At 39.7% G+C, this 26516-nt stretch overlaps 1 protein-coding gene across 2 annotated transcripts in view; it reads left to right on the top strand.

Moving 5' to 3' along the window:
- Positions 1–26516, top strand: part of DOCK8 (dedicator of cytokinesis 8) — an 89068-nt gene that overhangs the window by 28937 nt on the left and 33615 nt on the right. For both annotated transcript variants that reach the window (XM_026100529.2, XM_026100530.2), the window contains 21 exons: positions 191–314; positions 1927–2139; positions 3169–3254; positions 3848–3914; positions 4285–4434; positions 5050–5130; positions 5932–6091; positions 6740–6879; positions 7113–7206; positions 8385–8547; positions 12302–12419; positions 14106–14176; positions 14486–14624; positions 16143–16244; positions 16969–17064; positions 18160–18394; positions 19376–19540; positions 20781–20956; positions 22737–22832; positions 24166–24261; positions 25186–25341. In XM_026100529.2, coding sequence (XP_025956314.2) covers positions 191–314; positions 1927–2139; positions 3169–3254; positions 3848–3914; positions 4285–4434; positions 5050–5130; positions 5932–6091; positions 6740–6879; positions 7113–7206; positions 8385–8547; positions 12302–12419; positions 14106–14176; positions 14486–14624; positions 16143–16244; positions 16969–17064; positions 18160–18394; positions 19376–19540; positions 20781–20956; positions 22737–22832; positions 24166–24261; positions 25186–25341 — 2728 coding nt within the window. The remainder of the gene's footprint in view (positions 1–190; positions 315–1926; positions 2140–3168; positions 3255–3847; positions 3915–4284; positions 4435–5049; positions 5131–5931; positions 6092–6739; positions 6880–7112; positions 7207–8384; positions 8548–12301; positions 12420–14105; positions 14177–14485; positions 14625–16142; positions 16245–16968; positions 17065–18159; positions 18395–19375; positions 19541–20780; positions 20957–22736; positions 22833–24165; positions 24262–25185; positions 25342–26516) is intronic.

Here is a 26516-nt window from a genome sequence, read left to right as displayed (position 1 = left end):
GTGATAACACAGTTAAACATTGTGAAATATTGTATGAATCACGTTTCATATGAAAGTTGTATTGGGCTGCTCTTTTATGCAGTAATGTTCCCAGTTGCTTGAGTTTTTCAATTCATTGCTTTTTTTCTGTTTTATTTCCCCTTGATTTCTTCTTGCTGCATCCTGGCTTGCTTGGGTTTCTCTGTGAAAGGAACCAAGGAAATTCAGATACTTGTAGCCTGAAAAATAAGGGATCACGAAAGGATTTTCACAAAACCCTTCAAAAACAAACATTTGAATCAGAAACTTTGGACTCCAGTGACACAAGCTTTCAGGTATTTTTTCTTCACTATTGGAAAAAGTTATAAAATATGTTAGCTTCCATCAAAGGAAGTTGATTTACTGCTGAGGTCTAAAGTCTTGGGATCTCTGTAATGGGTATGCATGTCTTTAAGAGCAAGTTTTGTAACCATTATTTGTAGGGAATGGAGAGCTGATCCAGCCCTAATCCAAGAGTCAGTGTGGTTGTGTAACTCAACCTGTCATCTCATGTTCTGGGAAGCACCAACACCCAGACCAGGCTGTGCGCTAACGGCGGTACACCGTCTCCTTATTCCCACTGTCTGTGTGCTCTCAGACTCAGGAGACCTGAAAAGCGGCTCCCTGCAATTGCTGTTCTGCTATGGTTTTGGGGACATTAACCTTAAAATATGGCAGGCAGTACTGCCGTTTTGTTTGTTCACCTCAACTTTTTGCCTCTGCGTTATGCTGGCACGCATGTACAGTTCTGGAACTTTCTCTTGCGTGATTGAAAAAGCAGTCCTTCTACCACCAGTAAAAACAGGGCTCAGGTTTTACTTTCAGCTCTGCTGAAGGAGGGAGTCACCCTATCCATGAGCTGTGCTCACTGCCAAGCTGGTCACTTCACATTCAGGGCTGTATTGGCCATTGGCCGGACCAGAGCTGAGAGAAAAAAATCTCATTTGACATCTTTTCCATAGATGTTTTATCCCAAATGTAGCTTTTTCTTTGCTTGATTTAATTATCCTGTGGAGTTATTTCATCTCCGTCATCTGAAAGACGTGAGAGCAAATTTTGAGTCCTACCCTTGGCTAGTCTATTAATCCTCTGGAGCACATAGACAAGATAAAAAATGAATTATTGTGGTCACTAGACCTTTGGATCTCATGATATAGTCTCAACATGTCATAACTTGGTTATGCCCACCTTTTAAAACTTCTGAAAATGGACTGGAGAATGGGAACTACAAATTGCAGTGTGATAGTCCTCAGCAAGTGGGAACAGAGACTGTAGCAACTTCCATCCTGTCATTGCTTCTCTTCAGTACAGAGATACTTGAAGATACTTACACTTGATCCATCTTCCCTTTCCCCCTTGCAGTCAGGATGGAGAAAACAGCACATATCATCTTATTTCCAGTGTTGTCCCAAACCCTGTTAGCAGAAAATCTGAAAAAACAGAGGTTCTAATTAGACATTTCGATACAGTGATGCCTGTTCTGCCAAAGCATGAACAATGGTGCCTGTGAAAAATCCTCAGTCTTGCCTCACCCACAAGCTAAAGAAATCCAAGCGACCTAAAGGGTCTAAAAATGATTGATTGATATTTGATTCATTACACAAAGCATCTGTAGTATTAGTAGTATGGCTGAAGTACCCAGAGGCCTCTGTTAGGAATGAGGATCCCATGGGCCTGTGCACTGTGACCCTAAGACAAACATTGTCTTTTCCCAGAACAGGAAAAAATGTAGAGAGACACAGAGTGGAGAACACCAGGGAAAAGACCAGGATGTACAGTGAGGAGCTATCTTGCCATCACATGCTAGATAATCTTTGAAAGATAAGCAAAGAGAAACTTGAAGAATGTTCCAGTATTCAAGTCACATTTTTCTGTAAGAGGTTTTGCTAATTTGTCATTTTCCAATAGGCAGGTCCCAAGCATGTCCAGGTACTCCCTGAAGATGCCTCAAGAACTACCCTCACATCGTCTGACTTTGATCTACGCAGCCTACAGCCTGATCCCCGCTTGGAAAATCTGCTGCGACATGTGAGCGCAGAGGAATTTGAAAGGCAAAATGAAGAAGCGCGACGAACCAATAGGCATGCTGAGCTCCTTGCCCTCTACCCTTCTGTAGATGAGGTGAGCTCGGAAGTTTTCAGTATACACACTGTGTTTTATGGTCGTGTTTATGAATGGTTTGTGGTGTTTATTTTGGCTTATGGTAGGGTTATGAATAAATTGAAAGATATCGGATATGGGCTGAAAATATTTAGCCATATTCAGCATAGCAGTCACTACGGATAATGGATTTTCTCATCCCACAAATACATGATCTAATTGGAATTCTAAGGAAGAAAAAAATTCAGCTTTACGCAGATGGTTACTAATGTTTTTGGCTTTTCCCTGAAGGAATGAAGACATGGATGTAGCTACCCTAGACTTTACAGCAGCTTTGAGTGTTTCTGGTTACCAGTTCTGGTAAACTGCTAACCTGAAGTTAAAAATAAAAAAGTCCAGTGAAGGATAGATTTTTTTTCAGTGACAAAGAGGGACTGTTTTTTTATTCAGATAATTTCAATGTGATTCCCAGCACAGATGATAGGTTGACGGATGCCTCAGTGGTCAGCCCTCTGCTTGCTTCCTGAGCTGTCCTGGTACAGAATGCACTCATGTGCAGTTAGGTTTTACACTGAAACTGCACTACAGTCAAAAATGGGTTTTGCGATCCAGATGTTTCCTTTGCTTTTATGTATCTACCCTGGATAATAACATAGTGAAGACATATCGTAGTGAGCTGCATAAGCCTGTCAGCAGTCTTGAATATGCATTCAAGCAGATGTACCCAGGCTCATGATGCTGCCTTAGGCTTTGTTATATTCCTTCTTGTGTCGATCAGACCACATTCTGATAATATGTTTGTGTCAGAGTCAAGGTGCTACCCTTTCTTACAATGTTTGCTTGGAAAGTACACCATATGGAGGTCAAAAGTGTAAATCATCAGAAATATAAATCAATCTCCTTCTGACCGAAGACATGAAATGCCTGCTGAGTGGGGGAACATGTTAGTTTGCAGCACTAGCCTAGTTATGTCACGTAAAGGTTTTATATAAGTATGTAAATTTATATTTATTTTAATTGTATATAAATAGAATAACTGTTTAATAATAGGAGGATGCGGTAGAGATACGACCAGTGCCAGATCGCCCAAAGGAACATCTGGGCAACCGGATTTTGGTAAAGCTGCAGACTCTCAAGTAAGTATCTTTACATCCTCCTGGTTTAACAGGTCTCAGCAACAGCTTTCCTTTCCAGTTTCTTAATCCATAGGAGTATATTGCTGTAGTGCCTACTATACTGCAGGTTTCTTGTTCAACATATAAATGCTTGCTTGTTCTTTCTTAGTTTAATTTTGGCAGAGAAAACTCCTATCTGGAGCTACAAAAGTCTTTAGCTTGTCAGGGTGAACAGAAGTTGGGAGGGGAACCCAAATTATGTATTCAGAACAAACTAGACTGGTCTCTGTACATGCTAGTGGTATTGATAACTAGAAGAAGGGTGTCAAAAATATGATCATTTTTGTTTAATGTCTGAGACCGCCTTTCTAACAAAATTAGAAAATGCAGGTACATTGCAGACAGTTTATTTCCCTTCTTTTCCTCTTGAAATCATTTAATAAAATGTGCTAATAAAAAAATCCTCCAAACTTTGAGAGAGATGAGGTCTGCAACTAAGTATCTCTCCTTATTTTCTAATAGAAGTGTCAAGCAAAGTACAGCCTTTTTATTTTTCATTGTATGGAGTCCTAAGAGTGAAATATTAATGTGTCCTGTGTCTCTTTCCTAAACAGGTTTGATATAGAGATCGAACCTTTGTTTGCATGCATAGCTCTCTATGATATTAAAGAAAGAAAAAAGGTAAGTGTGCACTAGAGCAGAGCAATGGACAATAGCAACCCACAAATAATGGAGTAATAATGGTTTATTTTTCTATATTTTTCAGCTGAATTTCATTGTGATGTGAAAACTTCAGGATGTTTAGCTTTTCTTTTGTTATTTTTGTACAGTTCGTTTGGATTTTTGTCTCTGGACTAACAATTTAGAATAACTTACCAAAAAAATGCAACTTTTGCACATGTGCAATCTGACCCAGGGTTCTTTTTACTCAGTCAAAATTTTGCTTGTTTGCAATTGTTTTGTAATTCTAGTTACCACTTTTGACTTACTTTAAAATAATCTTTGATGCATTGTTGCTTTGCAATGATTTTTATTTTATTTTATTTTCAAGATCTCTGAAAATTTTCATTGTGACCTGAATCCTGATTCATTAAGAGGATTCTTGCGTTCTCATACACCCTCCATTGACCTGTCTACTCAGGCAAGATCTGCAGTATTTTCTGTCACTTATCCCTCATCTGATATCTACCTAGTAATAAAGGTATGTTACAATACTACCTCAACGCTGTTCTTCCAGCTCCCAACTCTACCTAGTCTGAGTTCATCAATTTGGCAAACATGAATTTCTTGCAGCTAAGAGGTATTCTGATAATTTTAATAGTACATGTATAGGTATCCACTGGTATATCTCACAAACTAACAAACTAACAAGTTATATTGACACCCTATATTCTAGTTCTGCTAAGTATTTACAGTTCCCTATCTCCACATAAGGGAAATTTAAAGGAAAGTGCAGTACGCTATTTTTAAAATTTTGAGTTACATTTTGTAGGGCTTTTTGACTTTATTTCAGTGCCTTTTGCACTGCTTTGTTTATTTAATTCTGAAACCTAGAGTACCATTGCATTTGGAATGTATAAATTTTCCTGATTTCAGTGCAAATGCAGTGGTATCTGACTGACAGTGTTGTCAATGATAGAAAACTGGGAAAAGTTACGTTAAAAAAAGGTATATTATAGATTACTCCATAAAGACAGTTTCAGGAATTCTATATTATGCATTTAGGCAGGCTCTTTCATGTTGTTAGATAAGGAACGTGTTAATATTGGTGTAATTTTTTCCCTTTATGAATGTTTGACTTTATTGCTTCTTGTAGATAGAAAAAGTGCTTCAGCAAGGAGAAATTGGAGACTGTGCAGAACCCTACATGGTTCTTAAAGAAAGTGAGGCTGGGAAGGTAAGTAACAACACTAGTGTTAATGTCAAAGAATGCATGAACAAGAGAGAATAGACAAAGAATAGACTCTTAAGAGTAGAGCAGAGTCCTCAGAACATTAGGAAAGTCTTCAGTTGGTGTGTACATGGACACGCACGCAGTCTGGTTCCTGTCACTGGGAGGAAGAAGTCGTGAGAAGACAAGGTACGCTTTCGTTATTGACCTTTTTGGAAATCAATACTGACAAAGTCTTGAGCAGTGAAACAGCTAGGGGTGAGCAAAGGAAATGGCAATGCAAAACGGAGTTAGCACAGATATTTGTACCTCAGAGACATGCTATTGATTTGGATAGGCAAATAACATGTTGTAGTGTGTTCATGGCCAGTTCAGTGCTGTCATCCTAAAATAGCATAAGCTCTGCTCATGGAAGTCATGGTCATTTACCTCCCTGGAGGAGACTGGTAATGTTTCCTGGACTCCCACATATCTCTCACCTTTAAAATATCACTTTCAGCAGAGTATTGTTTCTGTATCTGATGAAGGAAATAGCACCTGCTAACATTTTATGGTGGTTGCTCATGCTAGGCATGAGGATCACTGGAAAAAGATCTGCATTCTTCTTTCCTGTAATGAAAATGTACGTGTTGAAAGCAAATGAGAGGCAAATGTACAAATCAAAACAGCTATGACCCTGACAGTGGTGTGGCAGAAAAGCACGATAGATAAGACTTCAAATTATTTATTCAACTGTGAATGTGTAATTTCAGGATTTTCTCTGACATGACATGACATAAACATTGATTATTTTCTTCTTTATTTCAGACAAAAGAAAAGATTGAAAAACTGAAAGCCCAAGCTGAATCCTTTTGTCAGCGGCTGGGGAAATACCGAATGCCATTTGCCTGGATTCCCATAAGCCTAACTAATTTCTTTAATGTTTCAACACTTGAACGAGAAGTACCTGAGGCAGAAGGTTTAAATGGTAGTACTTTAACTATTCTAACTAATATACAGCGACTTTTCAGTAGCGCTATGCTTAGGAAACAATCTGTCATTCACTCTGCTGTCAAGATAATATTATGATTCAGTTTCATATTCTCCACCTTGCTTTTCTTTGCTAAGAACACCTACAAGCTAATGTCCTTACTATTTCATCTTGTCATATTTATTCCCTATGCTTTCTAAATAGTATTCCATGTTTTAGGCCCAGTTGTGGATGAACACTGTGGAACTTATAGAAGTGGAACTGCATTTACCATATAGAATTCATTTACACTGCAAAGAAATGAGAATATTTATCTTAGTTTCTTGCGTTTACAGGAGACATCTTCAAGCTTTATCCAGCAATCACTGACCCATGTGCTTTATAATCTGTTAGCTATAGATCTGAATAAGCTTGTGCTCTGCAGTAGAAATAATGTTGACTTCACTAGATGTATTCTGGTATTCCATGATTTCACATAGTCGTAAATGCAAGTAGTGTAACAGATATGCAAACAAAAAGTGTTTTAGCTGCCATCCTCTGTCCTTTGATGTTTCTGGGAATTTGTGGATTTCTAATGTATTCTGGTAGTCTTTATATGGAAACAACACAGAGTAAGTTGATGTTTTTAATAATTTCCCTTTGAAGGGAAAGGATCAATTAGTGACAAGAGAACAACACTGCTACAAGCAAGAAGACTTTCTGAGAGAAGTCTCAGCTCAGAGGACAGTTATCCAGTACCAAACTTCAAAACAGTGTCTCTGACCCTCAATACCTTCTTTAAACAGGTATGGGATGTTCTTTATTTCTGATTGCTTAAGACATTATTCACCCATGTAGTGTGAACTGTGCTGGGGAAAGTTAGCCAATGATGTCAGTATGAAGACAGAGGATAATTCCTACCAAGTAGGCAGCAACCCACTTGCTTTGCCTGCTTCAAGGACATGTTTCATTCAGAAGATTTCCTCAGTGTAACAGAATATTGTGACAAAGGTACTGATTTTTGTCTTTCTTCTGGTAGGAAGGAGACAGACTTAGTGATGAAGATCTGTTCAAATTTTTAGCTGATTTCAAAAGATCATCCTCCTTGCAGAGAAGAATTAAGACTTTACCAGGTAAAGAATTCGTTTTGGGTGGATCAGGATATATGTACCTGTCTCCACTCAATTACTCTATAAATTCCAACCACAAAATGTAATAACCTTGTTTTTTAAGTCTATAATTTATACTGTTAGGGAACTTCCTGGGTCCTCAGTATCTATGTGAAGACAGCCTTTTAATTTTTTTTTCTTTTTGGTATGATTGGTGGGTATGGAGTTTTATATTTAGCTTTATGTTCTAAAATGATTTGTTTTTCTCCCTAATTCACAGTGTATCTACTGAAATACATTTTTAAATCATCATTCAAACTGTTTGAAGAGGATAAGTTTAAAACAGATTTCCAAGATCCTTGCTGTTTTCCTGCAATATTTTTAATCGATCATATTTTGAAGAGGGAGATTAAAATATATATGCGTTTCCCCATGCGTTTCCCCTTTTATTTGGGTCATGTCCTTAAATCCAGGAGAGAAGCAGAGATAGTGTTTGCTCAAAGACCGGACCAGCTGACTTCTCCTTTTTAATTAAAGTGTAACTCTGGCACTTCTGGGTTGTAAAGAAACCACTAAAAACAAACTGAGTGCAAAGCTGTTTGGCCTTTCTGGCTGACTGCCAAAACTGACAAGTCTAGGTTCCCTAAAAGGTTTCCACTTATCATAACAAGTACTTAAATTGAAAGCATATTTATGCACGTGTAAGTGGTATCATTGTTAACTCTTTAACTGCTGGCCACTGAAAACCTTACATTCCTGGTGGGTGGTGTCTGCCTAGTCAGATGATAAATCAGAGCAGGATCAGTGTAGGGAGTGAGAGAAAACATTATTTTGATGGAACTCTTTTTATCTTTACTTTGGCTTTTTTATTTTTACATTTTTTGTGAATTACATTCATGAAAGATACTAGAAAATCAAACCAACATATGGTATTCCTTCCTTTCTTACTTCTTTCCTGTTCAGTTGACTTTGCAGAAAGTAGACAGAGCTACAATTTTCGCTTGACGTGTAGAGATGTGTGAACATTATTTCTTGTGTGTCTTTTTACACGCATGTTTTCATTCTCTAACAGCCTGCGAATTAAAGACTTAGCTCTTACTTCTGCAGTATCTCTTTGTAACCTTAGCTTTGTTTTCATTCTGTTTTATTAAGTATTGGTTATTTTTTATAAGGTGCAAGTTTTGTAAGTTTTTTCTTTAAAGGAACACTTAAAGTGGAGATCTCGCCAGCTCCAGAAAGCCTTGGTTATTGTCTGACACCAGAATTGTTACCAGTGAAGCCATTTCCAGAAAACCGTAATCGCCCTCACAAAGAGATTTTGGAATTCCCAATTAGAGAAGTGTATGTTCCCCATACCATTTATAGGTAAGAAACATTGTTTTTTGAATTCCTAAGATCCATTTTCAAAAACAGTTGTGGCATAGATGCATGTTTTGCAGATTCATGGATACTACAAACATTTTCTAAAAATAGAAAAAAAATGTTAAAGATGATGTAATAGGCTGATGATTTAATCTTAGTAGCCATTACAAGGTAAGATCTCTGCTGTATGTTCTATAGTGCATTTACCAGTCTAGTTATCTTGTCCTCTGCAAAGTATGTCTAAAATGTCCAGAAAACAACTAGCAACTTTCATTGGCTTGATATAAATATAATCTTCTTTTCTTTTGTGGTTTTTCTATTAATTCTCTCGTTATTTTTAACATTCACAGTTTTGGTAGATGTTTGTCCTGGATGGTTTCTACTGTCAATCTGTGTCATCTGAGTGTCTAAAGAAATAATACGTTGCTCTGCGCACTCTTTCACTGTGAATGAGCTCTCTGGGCTATGTCATGTCACTTCTTAAATCTGTTCTGTTCTGGTAGTTTCAAGGAGACCACAGTACTCAGTAGTATGGAACTGAACAACTCACATAATTCCTTAGTGGTTTGGCACGTGCGAAGGAATGAGTATCAAAAGAATGTGCTTCAACATGTTTGTGTGGTATAGTATTGCTAGTATTACTAGAACCTAGTAGAATTAGTAATAACTAACTAGCAGTAATTCAAAAGGGGCTGACTTGTATCTCATGGTGTATTTCGGTATTATAGATACAGAAATAGTAGTTTTTGTCTGACTATTGTGTTAATTTTAGTGAAGACATGGGCGTAAAGCAGAGTATTTCTTACATCAGTTGAGGCTATTCTAAGGAACATTTCTGATCACTAAAACAGTAACAGCATTGACCAACGTTAATGGCAAAGATATGACTAAGAGTAATGAATAACAGAATGAGGACACTGAGTAAAGGGATTTAAAGCTTATTAGCTTTTCCGCGAGAGAGGGGCAAGAGCCAGTCCTGCCCCTCCTCTCCTGCCTGCCCCAGGGGGAGAAGGGGAGGGCAAGGCCTGTGGCTCAGTACAACTCACAGCTTGAAGACCGCAGACTAACTTTTCCTGGGAGATGCTCCGTGCCTTCATGAGAAACCAGAGACTTCAGCGGGGCTGTTGGTCACACCTGGATTTGGGTCTCAGCTTTTAAGGACAGCAGAAAGAGGAAGCCCTATTTTAACCCTGGGGACAGCTTGTTATATGTGCTGGGGAGATGGTGAAAAATGCAGAAATGTTGGATCGTTTTTTGCAGCTTTGTGACTAAGAACATGTTTGGGGCCAGAAAGAAGAGCTGCTAACAAATTTTTAATAAACTCCAGCACTAGTTTCCCAGAAGGTTAGATGAGGCAGCTTGGCAAACCTTATGAAATAGTAGAGTATGGAGCTGTGTGGGGTCCGGGAAATAACGCTTCTGTTCGTGCAGTGGCAGCCATCTCTTCCCACAAGCCGCATCTCAGATGCCTTTGCCACTGAAAGTGCTCACTTAGTGCTCATTTAGAGCACCGTTTAGTGCTCATTTTGGTGAGCACAGATCTACAGTTGTGGAATGTAGGGCAATATATCTAAGTAATTAAATTGCCATGCAATTCTCCTTGCTTAGTTCTGTGCGTTGTGAATAGCATTTTGAGTCTGAGATTAAACTAACTTATGCCAAGTAACTCTCTGAAATTGAATAGAAAATTTATGAAGTGTTTTATGTTATTTTTATTCTCTTTCCTCTAATCTGAAAAGCAGAACCATTCTGTCTTCATAAAGCACTGTGCTAGCATTTAATCATAACTGAGCTACTGTCATGGCCTGCTAGTGTTTTACAGTTGATTTAACAATTCCAAAGTTTTGACTGGGAGCCTACAATCCAGGTTTATTTACTAGTGCTATAGATAATTAAAAAATGAAAAAAGGATAAAATAATCACTGTCTTCTGTTAATATATTACCATGAATGTAGGAGAGAAAGGATTATATGTAGAAAATAACTGAAAGGTTTCAAGTATACAGGCTGGTAGTCTTACTGGCATAATTATACTTCTGCGTGTGTCCTGACAAATACTAATGAAATATCTAGCTCCAATTTATCTCCTGAATGTTTAAAAGAAATACAAAGATTTTACTTGTTTTTCTTTTTCTTTTCTTTTTTTTTTTTTTTTTTTTTGCCAGTGTAAGATTTTTCTCAGAGAGAAAAAGTCTTATTTTTTAAAGAAATGCTTTTCCCTGTGTGATTGGAGAAGCAGAGTCTTCTGTTACAGTCTTTGAACTTCGCTCTTGTTAGTTTTTATCCTGGGGTAATGCCATTATTTTAAATGATGCTATTTCTGATTTAGGCCAGAGAGATCAGCCATTCCACTTTCTTTGTGCGCTGTGAAATTGAGCACTTCTTTTTGCTGTGTACCTACGTTTCTTTAATAAAAATAGTTCTCTGAAGAATGTTAGAACATTCCAAGATTTATTTCTTTCAGTACACTTCTTCTATTCTTAATCGGAAAAATCATATAATTTAAAGTTTGTTTATCATTTTATTTTCTCGTGAAATATAAATGAAAATGATGCTGCTCACTGCCGCTGTGAAATGTTGGTTCTGAGGAACAGTGATATGTTCCATCACTTCAGCAGTAACTCAGTTTAATCAGGAACAGGAAGTCAGGTTTTTGGTAGAGGAAGTGACTAGTGTTTAAGGGGTTTTTGGTGGTGGGGGACTTTCTTTTGTTGTTTTGTTTCATTTCATTGCAAGCCACTTGGCATTGCACTCAGACTTTCTGTACGCTCCTTTGTCAGTTCTGGGTCTTGCCTTTGGCTTTTATCATTCTGCCCTGTCCTTGACTAGTTTTGAGTATGGGAAGGCAATTGGTATATTACTCTGTGTTGTTCCCCTGTTATTTTTGTCATGACAGTGTCTGCTCCTTGCCTGTCATCTTTTTTCTACACATGCTACCCGTGAGATGTGGAGAGGACAAAGTAGCCATGTGCTTCTTCCGTGCCTTTTAGAGGGTAATCGAGTAAATAGTCTCTGCTGATGCCCGACTGTCCTTGAACCGTGTGCTGTGGTGGGGGAATCTCTCTTCTTGCACCGGGGGAATTTCATCTGAATGCTCCCTCCGTTGACAGAGTCCTGGGGGAAGAGCTGCTGGGACTTGCTCCGTGCCGGGCAAGGAGAGCACCGGCCAGACCGCCCCTTTCCGAGCTGCTCTGCTCTATGTGTGGTCGGCGGGAGCCCTTTCCTTGTCGTTGCTTTAACTTATGCACCACTCAGAGGTGCTAGCACTTCTAGTGTCTTTTCGTAGTAAACAAGATAGAGCTTAATATTGCACTCTCGTGCACAGGTGGGGAAAACAGCTGAAACTAGCTACTACAGTATCAGGCAGAGACATGAGTGTGAACTGATTTATTCCACTTCCCAGCACACAAAGTTCCGTCTTAGCATAAATGTCCTTCTATTTCCCAGGCTCAGTGGTCCTTCCTGGGCAACTTTACACCCTACTGTCTGAGCAGTAAGATATATTCCTAGTTTTCAGGGAAGGTTTCCTAAGTTTATCTATGCTTTTTACTAAGATAAAAATGACTTTGTCAAATATGGCATAAAAAACACAAACCACGAAAACAAAAATTTCACTAACAGCATTCTGGATGTACCTGCCTTCTCCCATAGATAGCTTGTTTATCTCAGAAATTAGCAAGATGCTAGATGGTGCACTTCATTTTGAAAAGTATGTACTTGCCATTTACCCATTTTATTCTTCCTTTTCTTTCTTCCAGAAATCTCCTCTATGTTTACCCCCAGAGGCTGAATTTTGCTAACCGACCAGCTTCTGCAAGAAACATCACCATTAAGATCCAGTTTATGTGTGGCGAAGACCCTACCTGTGCAATGCCGGTAATGAACACTGAACACCCTTAACAGAGTTTTGCTCACCTGCAGTTCTGAGGAAACCTCTGAAGACACCACTCAGTATCTACTTCACATCACCACAGTTTCTGGTGGGGTCTTAGGAAGGCTACAGTCAGAGAGCTTCTGAAGTTTGTCATTCTCATGAAGAAGCAGGGCTGGAGGCCCGACCTGTGGCAGGAAAGACCTCCTGTTTAAGTCTTCCTGCCTTATTTTCAAAAGATGTTAAAGATATGAAATCAGTGCTATGCTGGCAACTCTGCCAGGAAAATTCACAGAGCTTCAGAAATCCTTTACAAATGATGCATTCTGTCTCCCCATATAACCAGTTCCCATGCATTGTAGGTGCACAGATTCCCAGGTGCAGCACTGGGTGGGTTTGGGAGCTTTCATTGCCTGAATATGAATGGGTGCACACTCATGCAGCCCAGATGAACTTTTCTGTCTTCAGACCACTCTTCTGTCTTTCCCTGCCTATTAGTGCATGTGTGTGCATTATCAGCAGAGCAGGCAGTGCTGTCTGCGTTCAGGTTATTCAGCATTTCTCAGTATAGGGTCCTCTCTTCAGATTTACTGAGCTACAGCTGTTCAATTTGAGGTGTTCTAAGTTAGATACCTGCTTCAGCCTGAATTTTGGGGGAAATTTTCAGTCAATGTCATTGGCTGTTTCTAAGAATGATATTAGGATAATATCTTTTGTGTTTTAGTTGAGTTAAAGGACAAAAGTGAGTCGAACCATTACTTTTAGGAGCCCTAATCCAACAATATGTTGAAGGATGAACATTTGACCAACTTTTATCAGCATGCTGTCACTGCACAGTGACACGTTTCTTGCTCCACGTGAGCTCTGGAACTGAAAGCAGAGCATCAGCACAGTGCTCTCCCAGGACACGTTTCTGCCAGAGCCCGAGCCATGCCCTCTCCTACACAACACTGCACTGTATGGTTTAGAAATAGCCTATGTTCAGGTGCACCGGTTGTGACTTCTTTAGACTGTGCCCATATTATGATAAATAATGCTTTTGGTAAATGCTCAGGATTGAAGCAGTTAGTCTCCGTTGTGAGAGTGAGCTTCACCTCAGCACACACAGACTTGTGCTGTACAGGTATCCACACCTATGCTTGCCTCCCCGGGCTCCCTTTAAAGTCACTGGAGTCCTGCACCTTTCACCAAAGCCATGTCTGAAATGGGGACATGAATCAGGCACCAAAAATGTATATTTCTCTACACTGATTGTAAAGGGATTCTCGACCTCTAAATTAAGGTGAGAGGAAGGAATCTCACCCTAAATAAGGAAGATCCTACTAAAAACCAAGCTTTTAAAAAACATTTTAATTTAGCATTTTAACATTTAGGTAAAGATAACGTGATGATGTGTAAGAGGCTTATCGCTATCTTATTACTGTAGTTCCTCACTTTTGAGTGCATGACTGTAGGACATAATACAAAGTAGTCGATGCCTTTGGAAATGACCTCTGCTCCATTTTATTTGTGTTTTGCTCTGAAAGGTATGTAGGGAAGATGCCTAGTAATATGCCATTTGTGCCCACATGCTAAACTAAAATTGAAGGGTAATTTCTAGTCTTTGGATGCTGTCTCAAAATTGATACAAGATGATGACAATTCAGTGCTTTAGCTCTGACTGTTGTTGCTGTCTTTTATTCTTAATGCAGATAATTTTTGGGAAATCTTCTGGTCCAGAATTTGTACAAGAAATTTACACAGCTATCACATACCATAACAAGTAAGTACTGTAATCATTTCTAACACTTGAAAAATATCAGTCATGACCTCTTAACGTATTTGTCATTCTACATAGTTCATCAAGGAATATTGATACTATTCTGTTTTAAACATTTACATTTTATGGAGATCTGTCAGTATCTAATTTGGATGACCTCATGATTTCAGATTAGTGACCACTGCCTGGGGTTTACTTATTCCTGCTTTGTACTGTTTTTGTTACTACAGCATCTAAAAACCTACTTGTGAATTTGCCTTCTGCTCGGTCTTATACTTTCGCTGGAAATGCATTTGGCCTATTTTTAAACAGGTCTCCTGACTTTTATGAAGAAGTGAAAATTAAACTTCCAGCAAAACTCACTGAGAAACACCATCTACTGTTCACCTTCTATCATATCAGCTGCCAGCCAAAGCAAGGAGCATCTGTAGAAACCCTCTTGGGATATACAGTAAGTTCCATGTTAGTTTATCAAGAATTTTGTCACACGTTACCCTTCTGTTTATATATATTTTGATAATATATTGTGATATGATATAATATATCAAAACCAGGAGAAGGTCTTAATTCATGGAAAGCCACGTGTGCTCATGTGTTCATTAAACCTAAGGATTTCACAAACACAGATGTCATTTGTGTTATATGAGGCACTGGTCCTATAACTTTATATTGGTAAGTGTCTTTGAAATTGATGAATTCACCTGAAGCAGCTGAAGTTAAACATACACCTAAATATCTGCAATATCAGTGCTTTATAAGATAGCACCTAATTCTGTTTGATTCTTTTTATTGCAGAAAAACCCTAATGCACATGCAATTGCTATATTATCTATCATGTTCATACATGAGGTAAAAACTAAATAATATTTTAATTTAAATTCTATATGGCATATAGTTCATGCTATAAACTGACTTTTCTCAATTTTAATATTAAAAACCAGAGGTTAAAAATGTAATTCTGTTACATTCACTTATCTTCATGTTAGGCCTACATGTTTTGACATAAGAGATGCATTGTTGTAAAGTCTCTTCTTTATTTTTTAATTGATAAATATTTTTAACTAAAATATTTTAAAAATTTATATCATTATTAGGTCATTTTAAAAATAAGAGGAAAGCACTGATGATAGTTTTTCAAAACAGTGTATGATGATAATAACATTTCAAGAAGTCCTAGTGCTATGAGCAGCAATTGAACTATGGGACCAGAAACATTTTTGTTGTTTCAGTGCTTTCCATATGTTCCTGTTACCATATCTGTATTTAATTTTTATTCCTGTACCGGGATTCCTTTCAAATGGGCTTTCTCTTATGCATAGAAATAGTCCCACTAATGCACATGGGACTGGTAAGAAGTAAGTTAGTTTGTACTTCAGGAGCAGGACTTGACATGGTTTAGGACTTAATTCTCAGGGTTCTATTTAACTAATTAAGAAATGTTTCTGCTCTGTAATACTTGAATACCCAGCTTCTTTCAAATTTGAATGAAAGAAAAATTTAGTGGGCCCAAATATCAATACAGATTTATGATGGATCATTCTGGTCTTAATTCTAATGCTGACCATGACCAAAAGGATAACTTAGCAAAACTTTAATTCTGTTGACTTCCCTCCATGCCAGAGATCAGTCTATTCAAGATAAATGATTTTTTTAATAAAACCATTGTAAATGTACTCTACTAAGTCTTTCTCATAGGATTTATTAGGAAAAAAAGGATATTAGACATGAAAACTCTGTGTTTGTTTTCTTCGAAAGGGATGAGTTGTAAAGTAGTCAAGTAGATTTTTTTTTTATAGTAGCTATGGGTGAATTTAAAATGCAAAGAAATTACTCCTGAAAGGATTGGAGCAAGGAAGCTTTGGTCAATATCTCATCTGTTGGTCTGTTGATGGTAAATAACAAACTAGATAAATAGTCGTAATCATATACAGTCATGAATACCACTGTGTTTTCTCTTCATTTATTTCAGTGGCTGCCAATTCTGTTAAATGATCGTCTTCAAACTGGACATTATTGCCTTCCTGTTGCATTGGATAAGCTGCCAGTCCACTATTCAATTCACTCTCCTGAGGTAACAAACAGAATTGCAAAGAGAGAGTATTTTCCTGATGTAAAAGAGCATCATCAGTATTTTAGGATCTAACGTTGTCTACTTGGAGTGAATGGCCTCTTCTTATACTTAAAAAGGGGAGAATCCTAGAGAAAAATGTTATTGTCATTGTTACTAATATTTTGTTGTGTTATTTTGTGTTCTATTTTTTAAGTTAGTAATCCAAGCAAATCCTTGCAAAGTGTCTAACCAGTGTTACATTTGCTTCGGGGTATGAAGTCAATCACCTACTTTCTTCAGCAGGAGGACTTGCCCATTTTTTGTGGTTGTGTAGGAAAAGGAGGAGAACTGGAATCAGGTCCTGCTACAAGAGCAGAAGTAAACATGGCAAGTAGGAAACTGGCCAGAGCGTTTGAAATTGCACCACATCACTGTGGAGTACCTTTGGCAGTGCTTTAATTGCGAATTGATAGCCTTAAAAATAACCCGTCAGAAGATGCCTGTTCACAGTATGCTGGACATCCAACTGATGTCCTCTGAATTTCCCCTTTCAATGCATCAACTTCTCTCCATATAGCCTGTGAAATCAAGAAGATGTCTAGCTTTGGTCCTGTATGTTGCACTGAATTTAGATACCTAAAATGAAGTGAACAGCTCAAATAGTCTCCCGACCCCCATGTATATAGACTTTCTGTTTTATTTTTAATAGGAAGATGATGATTCCGTTTTTTCTTTTCTATCACAGAAAGTTCCATCACAGACACCACCTGTGAAGTGGGTTGAAGGACACAAGGGCGTTTTCAATGTCGAAGTGCAAGCTGTTTCATCTGTTCACACGCAGGTAATGGATTGGCAGCATCATGCAGCCGTAGTGTCATTTCAAGGAGAATGCTGAGGTGTAGGCTGACTCAGAAAGCTTATGAGTTGGAGACACTCGAGTCCACAGTGTTTTGAAAACAATTGAAAGGTTCCTGCTGTCTTACAGCTTTGAAAAGAACCTTGTATCTTCAGTGAATCAAGTCCCTTGGTACAAATGAACGTTATCAACAGCAGGTCACACCAAGCAATAGGGAGTCTGGTGCTCTCTTAGCTCAACAAGGATCTGCCTAGGCTGTGTTTGAAGGACACTGGCAGGGCACAGTGCCAGTTTCTGCAGTCTGCCCGTTCTATCGTGCAAGGCTAGTTCAGACAACACTCCCATATCTGCAGTGAAACAGGGCATCTCCCCTCCAGCAGCAACAGGGTAGACTCCCAAGATGCTTTAGGCAGCTCAGCCGTCAATGCCACGTGCAGTGGAACAAAAACTTAGTGATGCATGAGAACTGTAGGAGTCTGATCATTTAAATGTGATTGGAAATCGGTGCTTTCCCCTTGTTATTGCTGCCCTGGTTTGGAGCATGGTAGTTTTATTTTGCCTCTCATGGTTTACTATGTCTCCTACTCATCATCCCATTCTGGTTAACCCTGAGAGCTGTGTCCAAGCAGCTGGAGACCCTGTGTAGAGCAGATCTATCACCCCTTTGCAACATGCTTTTTAGATACAAATGGGACATACTCATAGGCAAATAACTCTATGTATAGCTGGTGGTAAGACTCTCTGGTGTGGGTGGCAGAAAGGTTATAGACCTATGACATGACAGAGTTTTATGAGAGAGAGCTCTGCCTTCCTGAAATGAAGCAATCACCTTACTGAGGGCTTTAACTTTTCTGATTTAATCAGATCTAACCAGAATCTGAATCTGAGCCAGACGAACACAAGCAGAGAGAATGTTGTGGCAGCTGCTTTAAAAACTGATCTCTAGGGTTAGCCACCACTGTAATGCAAGAAGGGTAAAATATTTCTCCTCCCCATCAGATGGGACAATCAGGTTTTGATTAGCGAACAGCAGGCTGAAGTATATCAACTCTGTCAACAGTGGGTGCACTGTCTTTGCAGGACAATCACCTTGAGAAGTTCTTCACTCTGTGCCACTCTCTGGAGAGCCAGGTGACCTTCCCCATTCGAGTGATGGACCAGAAGATCACAGAGGCTACACTGGAACATGAATTGAAACTCAGCATTATCTGTTTGAATTCCTCCCGCCTTGAACCTCTTGTCTTGTTTTTGCATTTGGTACTAGATAAACTCTTCCAACTGGCAGTGCAGCCCATGGTCATAGCTGGCCAGACAGGTATTTACTGATGCATGCCTTTTTTTGATAATATTGAAATAGTAGTACAAGCAAACTAGAGATGGAGGTGCTACATTTTCAGGCTCAGCTTTGGTGTTTGGGATAGTCTGCTTCAGAAAGTTTTGAGCTTCTGAAGATCCAATTTTGCTGCACAATTTAATCAGCCTTAACTGTGTTCCTGCCTTTCCTCCTCTTCCCCCCTGCACAGAACACCCTCAGACACAGGTTGGATATACATTAAGTTCTAGTAGTTTATTTATGTAGATACAGAAGTCAGAAACTGGGTAAAAGTTTAACTTGGATTAGAATTTACCTGCCTTGCAAGGAAACACAGGCAAAATTACTTATCCTGAAACTGACATTGCTGACTGCACAGTATCCTCTGTGCAGAAAACATACTATACATCCTCAGACAGAATTGGATGAGCACAAAAATGGAGAGGATATAGTCACACAAAGAGGTTTTTCACAGTTCCTGAAGGTGCTAGTTGCCCATCAGGTGTGTTAACTCTGGAGGCAAGGCATGCTCAGAGACAATGGTACAGTTATTTCCTAGCTCATTCTGGTAAACAGCACTTGTCATCTACCAAAGTATTTGCAGAAAAGCCTGCGAGCTTATATTTACTCTGCCAGCTGGAGAAATGTCTTGAGTCTTAATAGCCCTTGAGCAGATGTTTTATAGAAAAGGCTTGAAGGCTATAGAGGTGGCCAATAACGGTTAGAGTCTACTTTTCCATAGCTCCAAGTATGTAGTATCACTGAGTGATAGGCTTGAAAGCCAGTGGGTATACTGAAGAGAATATATTGGCTTATATAGATCTTGGGTCTGGTCCTGTATAACAATTCCTATCTGGAGCTGTGAATTTGTTAAGGACTGAGTTAAAGCATTTATGAATTAGTTCTTGTTGGTACAAGGAATGCCTTGACCTAATTACGTTGTATGTCCAGTGTTGAGACTTATTCTTATCTTTTGTTTCACAGCCAACTTCTCGCAGTTTGCCTTCGAGTCTGTGGTTGCGATAGTGAACAGTCTCCACAACAGCAAAGACCTGAGCAAAGATCAGCACGGGAGGAACTGCCTCCTGGCATCCTATGTCTACTATGTATTTCGCCTGCCAGACCCTCAAAGAGAAGTAGCCAAACTAGGTAATATTGGTGAAATGGTTGCAAAATGTTTTTATTTTCTTTCAATACTCTCTAGGCTAGGGGAGGTGGCTTTAGACTCTGGAGAAGTGTAGCTACTCAGTGTGGTGTTTCTGAGAAGAGGACTTAGGCAACTAGCCTATAAAACAGCAATATACAACTTCTCAGCCCCAAACCGCACACCTTTCCTGCCCAGCACTGTTCAGACACATCAGTTTTCTTGCCAGGGATCTAAGCATAGAACAACATGGACTTACTCCCATAATCTCTGTCTCACAGCCCTTTGTTTAAGATGTAAATTTCAGACAGTCCAGGTGAGAGGACCTGCAGTTATATCGAATATTGTAGCTTTGTGGAGATGAAAGTGAGACATCTAAATCAGGATTTCTTAAGAGAAGTTTCCTCTAGAAACTAAAATGGCCTTAAGATGCCAATTTCTCACTGGTCTGTACATTGGCAAACTTTTCCTTGCAAACTAACCTACCACCAAGTGGCATAGGGCCAAGTTCTGCCAATTTCTCCATTGCTTTAGGAAAGGCATTAGAGAATTAAATCCTGTATGTTGGAGCCCGTAGTCCTAAAGCTTAAGGAGGTTTTACAGGTGCTTAGTCTAAGGATTTATATGATACTGTCTTAAAGGAGTTACCACCAAGCAGTTGTGCTATAGGAACTAATGACGTGTAGGCCATTCTCTCTTTCAAATATTCATTTCAGTCTCCTTCCTTGAGGAACATACAGGCTGGTATCAGGATTTGCAAAAATCTGTGAGTTTGTCTACACTGGGAAATAATTTATCCTGGAAAAATAAGGTCCTTGGGAAAGTTGAAAACTACATAAACATTTAGTGAAATTCCTGCTGGTAGTAGTTCCTGCTTCCCTGGCTTCTTTGAAGGTGGTATTAGAGTTATTAGGCATGTGAATCTTGTCCTAATCAATAACGGATTAAAAAGAGCTGACAAAAGAAAGAAAGAACTGCTGTCATAGTGCTGCTGCTTAGATAGCCTTCTTCGTTTTTTGGTACTATATATGTTACCACCCTGTGAGCTGTGGAATCCCAAGACATACGCACCTAGTTATTCAATGCCTATATAATTTTTTAAGGAAGAAGCTGGTGAGATTTTCAGGAGCTCTGTGTTGTTCATACTGCCTATGCCTTAGCAGCACTGAGCAAGCTGTCTTGGATCTGATGTGTGTCTCATTAATATATCCTTTAACCGTAGTTCAAACGTCTCCCCATGGGCAGGTGCAGGGAGCAGTGCCATTTTGACAGAGTCTCGCTATTACACATTTGGCCGCACTTCTGCAGTGTCCGTTGGGAATAAACTCCTGCAGAGCCGAGTGATAAGCTGCAGCAATCCTGACATTACTGTTACCCAGACTGCTACAGATGAGGAAGTCAAAAATATCATGTCGTCCAAGGTAAGAGAAGGAAGTGAAACATCTGGAGAAGTGTATGGCCCAAAACCTGGGCTGAGAATCTAGATCCGTTCTTTGACGAGTGGATTTGCCTCATGTAAACACATTGTACATATCACCAGAAGCATTTGCTGTGTATCTGGTTTGGCATGTACATATGTTAAATCCCCTTGCCAGATTCTGATAGCTGTTATCAGTGAAGCCAGTAAGAGATAAGGACTCTGTGTTTGTGGCTTAGATGTTCCACAAAAGGATTTGGTTTTTCTAGGTCCCTCATATTCCTTGCCTTTCTGTCATTTAAATTCTGTTCATATTAGATCCTAGAGGGTTCAGGAGAGTTAATTCAGCTCTCATGGAGTTAGCGTGAGAAAAAGGTGCTATTGATTGTACTGGAACAGGTTCACTTTCTAAAAGGGGTTTAAAAGCTCCTTGGAAAGGAATCAGTATTCCTAAAATCCACAAATAATTTATTCTGGTTGTTCTTAACCTTTTTTCTTTTTCTTCATTACAGAGCCTCTGCTTCATGCTAAATAGTTTCATGTCAAATAAAAATTAGGTGTGGTATATGCCAGCAGCCCCATGATTTGATCTTGGCTAAAGTATAGATGCTATGTGCAGACTTTGCAACTGAGTTTCTCCAAGTATTTATTTTATCCACTGAATGAAACACAAACTCCCTCTGCCTTTCTCATTCAGAAGAACGTATTCAACAGATTGCAATATAGAAGAGGACAGCAATGTCTGAGAAGCAGGATTTTGCTACCCTGGTTGGCATCTCATGCTGGTCTACAGCATCCTCTTCTCTTCTCGGAGCTCTGTGAGGATGGTGCAGCCCAGCCCACTGGGGAAGACAAAGTCTAGAGGTCCACATTCGGCAGGAGCTGGGAAACCCTGCTTCCCACAGAAGCAGGATTTTACTCCTGTGTGAAGAGTCTGCTCCTAGCTCCAGGCCTTAAGAGCTCCATGACAGTCTGTCTCCTGCGCTCAGAACCATATCCGCCTTTCCTTTTCTTTGAGTGTTACATATGTAAAATACTGCTTCTCAAACAAGTTATTTTCATAAGCATTTTGAGGTCTTTTCTCCATTTAATGACCATGTGCATGTCCAGTTTAAGTGAATGAGAGCTTGTCTTTAGCAAATTAAACCAGAAGAACTAGTAAGATTTATAGGCTTTGCCAATCTATTTGATTTGTTTATATGGATAAACTTACTCATCCATAGCAATTTTTAATAATGTGGACTTAAATTTAATAGCTTTATGAATTTCCTTTTCATGTACTGAGTCCTAAAAAATCCAGGGCTCGAGGTGTTTTTATTTTTTCCAAATTAATACAAAATTAAAATGTTTGATATTACAGCTTCATCACACTGATAAATGTAGCAATTTACAATGCATGGATGACTACTGCCATTTCACTGCCTTTTAAATTGGCATTGCTTTTAATAGAAGGAAGACTCCCAGATGCTAAAAATTTCAATTGTAGAGCCACAGAATAAACTTAAAGAACGGTTATCCTTGAAAGGATGAATTCTAAAGCTTCCGAAAGATAGTTGCAGTGCTGAAAGTGGTCACGTGATGGCAGTGTTGGCATAAGTTTTCATTCTCTCGTGGTTTCCAAATTCTAGTACTCTTCTCCCTGTCTCAGGCAGGGTGCTGGGTAGAAGAGAAAGAAAGAAGATAGGTTTATGTGAGCAAGTGTACATACTAACCAGAAACACCACTGCTGATTTCTTCTCTGTTAATTAACTTCTTTTTGTATTTCTTTGCACCATTTGCTCCAGCCTGTGGATCACAGCTCCAATCGGATGTCTTTCTACGTTGAAGCCACAAATGACACAACAAATGTTTGTGCAAGCCCAAGACCATCCAGTAAAAAGGTAGCCTACCACTAAGTGTGATGGCACTCATTAACAAAGCCTGGCGCCTCCTGCGATAGTGCTGGTAATCAGCACTTCCAGATGGGGAGGTGGGCAAGAGAGAGCAAAATAACAACATTTAGTTTTACTAAATGAGAGATTTGTGATGGAATATTGAATTAGTGGGTTAATATTTCCTGAACATTTCTGCTTCTGCTCCAGAGTCTTTAGATTCTTTTTGCAGGACAGATTTCGACAAGTAATGGCCTGCCTGCATTCTCCCTTTGCTCTCTTTCTCAAGGTGTTGATGCCTCTGTCTTTTTGCATTGCGTTTCCCTTTGGGTATCTGTCTTTACATGTTGCAGTAAACTGCTTTGAGGAATTTTTGCCATCTCTTTCTTCTGTCAAAGATGCTCTACTTCTCCCCTTTTTGTAGCTTTTGGAACACAGAAATTCCTTCTTATTCTGAGTATGTATTGCCAGATAGCTTTTTAAGAACATAGAAAATACCGTATCAGATAGATAATCCTTTCAGAGCTGTATCTTGTGTTTGGCATTGATCAACAGGAGTGGCTTTGAATGGAGAAGCTGGGTTAAAACTCTGGAATGAACAGTTCAGAATTAGAGTTGCAATTAAGAGATTATCCTTTCTTACTCCTGTTTACTGGTCTGATTTATGACAGAAAGCAGAGAGGTTTATATCCATTCTGAACATTGGATGGATTAGTATATCCTATTTAATGTAAATAAATCAGAAATTTGTCAGATATAGAAAATAGATATGTCAATAAATGTTTAGTGCATCTTTGAGCTTTCTGAAGGTTTAGATCATTGAGATCAAGGGTCTTGTGATCAGACCTGACTGCAGAGTATTGTCTCCAAGCACCAATTTCTGTAAAAGCCCTGCTGTAGTTATTTCTGTGTCCTTCTCTTGCATGACTGACACAATCTTTCTTCTGCCTTCTCCCGGAAACACAAATGTCCTGAATGGAAATGCTCAGAATCCCAGCAGGATGGAGGAATTTAACTGTTCCCTATCATGCACACAGCCCATGGGTTGAGGATAGACCAGTTTGTGTACTCAGGGCTATGGATCAATGCAAAAGTGGATCACAAAGCTTGTTTGCCACTAGCACTCCTGATATGTTGGGTCAAATTCACCTCCTCGTCCTACAGGGATGTCCAGACATCCCCATCCAGCTGCTAATTTTCCAGTGTGAGATAGTTCCTCACCCTCACCCCCACCTGGGCTACAGTTGAGCCCAGCTTGAGCATGTAGGATTTGGAAGGAAGTTGAAACTGGAACGGAGTTCGGGGAGAAGCCTTTTCCCAACACCTTGTGTTTGTATTCTAGCATTTCCATGAGGAGCTGGCCCTACAGATGGTGGTCAGCACGGGTATGGTGAGAGAAGCTGTCTTCAAGTATGCCTGGTTCTTCTTTGAGCTCCTGGTAAGATTCACCAGTGCTATTTTACAGCAAGTTGGTAATGCAATGTAGCATGTACACCAGCCACAGATTTAGATGGATCGTGATTTCTTCAGTCATCTAACCCCGGTAGGACAAGAGAAGTTCTGGCCACTTACATTCCATATAAGAAGGGGCTTGTAGCACAAGCATGGATTTTCCTTCTCATATGAATTTTCCAAAAGTTCAGGTATGCTTGTGTCATGCAACTGGTTCCTTGGGGAAGTTGCCAGGAGCCCCAGATAATAGAGGCAGACCAGAAGAACTCTCCAAATTCATCACCACTCCCTACTGGCAGCCTGTGAAGGCGGAGTCTTGCATAAATTACATGCACAGTGGTCCATGGCTGGCAGAAGACTTAAAGACAAAGGACAAACTGAGCCCTTCCTTCCTTTTCTGTAAATACCTGTTGTTGTCTTCTCTCAGGCTACTGTCGCAAGCCTCCCCAAACTCACAGTTTCACAGAGCCCTGAGATGACTGATGTCACTGGAAATTGTTTTGACATACAGGTTTCCACTGGCAGCATATAAACCATCCAACAGGAGGCCAAGGAGTAGGAATTCATTCCAAAAATGTCACTCCCTGTCTGTCATCATGAAGGGCAAAAGCTGCAAACAGCAGATTTGCAGAGCTGCAGAAAGAGGAGACAGTCGAGGGTGATCCTGACTTTAAGTGCTGAGGGTAGAGCCAGCTGAGGGAACATCAACAGGGATCGGTGTCTGTACGTGTTTGAGTCTTAGGCTCTCTGTTGTCATTGCCAATAAACAGAGGATTTATCACAGTGCTTCTGAGAAGACGTGAGTGATTACATTCATGGAAAACTAAGCAGGGAATCTAACTCCCATAGCCTGACTTAAAGCAGTAGCTTTACTTCAGGTTCGGGGTTTTTTTTTCCTTTTGTTTTGCAGATAAAGAGTATGGCTCAGTATGTTCATAACATAGAGAAGCAAGACAACCCACGAAGAAGTCGGTTCTCTGATCGTTTCAAAGATGATATTACCACTATAGTTAGCGTGGTTACTTCGGAGATTGCTGCACTTTTAGTCAAACCGCAGCCGCAGAAGGTAAATGTATGAAATAAATGCTCTGGCTCCTTGCTGCTCACCCTGTGTTATACTGAGCTGTATTTAGCCCCAGTTCAGGAGTGTCACAAGTCTAAAACTGAGGCTGTAGTCTCGCTTGTACCTTAAGCAAGAGCAGTAGGTGTAAGGGATAGTCTTGTGCTCCCTGGGCAAACGATTCATTCTTATAAAGATCAGCTCCGCAGCCTGCTTCACTGTGTCACTACACTGTACAGCAGCACGAAGGAGAAGGAAAGACAGGATATAGGCGGGAATAGTCCCTCCAGTAGATGGGAAAGGTGGGACTCCCTCTTTCAGCAACAGTGCTGCTTTATGCCAGGTTAGCCAGGGCATCATACTGCAGCCCGTGTATGGCTTATTCTTTTTATTTCCCTTTCCTGGAACCCTCATTCCTACTGCGTAGCATTTCATTCCACATTTGACTTCATTAATTGCAGTGGGGTTATTAAATAAGAAAGCTGTATTCTTCCTGAGGTTTGCAAAATCCAGCCACAAATGATCTAACTCCAGCTTTCCTTAAAGAGGCACTGGTCACTTGAAACTCAAAGACAAGAAATAAACTCTAAGCCTCGTGTAATTCTTCCTCCTGTCTCCTTTCTCTGTATTTTAATAGCTTCCATTGATATATTGGATTATGAAGTTGAAAGGGTTACAGAACATAACTTATATAGTAACATGAATACTATCAGGTTACATCATCGATGTCACTCCCCTCTGGCCAATATAAAAGCTGAGGCCGTGAGTATACATTGGGTGACCGTTGTTTGCTCAGTTGCTGCAACTGGCTCGTTTTTTTCCGCCCCAGAGCAGCCAAATGCACTGTGCCAGCACAGCTGTGCCTTCTGCTGCAGGGCAGACCAGGCTGGAGAACTGACCTGCCTGCGTCATTTTTCAACCAAGAGTTTCCTGACCCAGCTCTCCACACATGCCCAGCTGGGCTGTCACAGAGCAGAGGATGGAAAGGGCAGAGAAGGCAGATAACAGATAAGGGAGGGTGGGGACCGGGAGAGGTGACTGTCACTGTCCCCTGTAAAGCTGTTCCTGAAGCTTCACCCTTTGCTTCATGGTGCAGTATATGCCTTTGTACTAGCCGCATGCAGAGAAATGGTTTGCCCAGAATGTTTGCATAAGGTGTCAATGACTTATTTTTAAAAATG

This window comes from Dromaius novaehollandiae, chromosome Z, assembly GCF_036370855.1.
Source record: "Dromaius novaehollandiae isolate bDroNov1 chromosome Z, bDroNov1.hap1, whole genome shotgun sequence".
Taxonomy (NCBI): domain Eukaryota; kingdom Metazoa; phylum Chordata; class Aves; order Casuariiformes; family Dromaiidae; genus Dromaius; species Dromaius novaehollandiae.
Note: the sequence above shows the minus strand (reverse complement) of the source record. Positions and strands in the feature narration are given on the sequence as shown.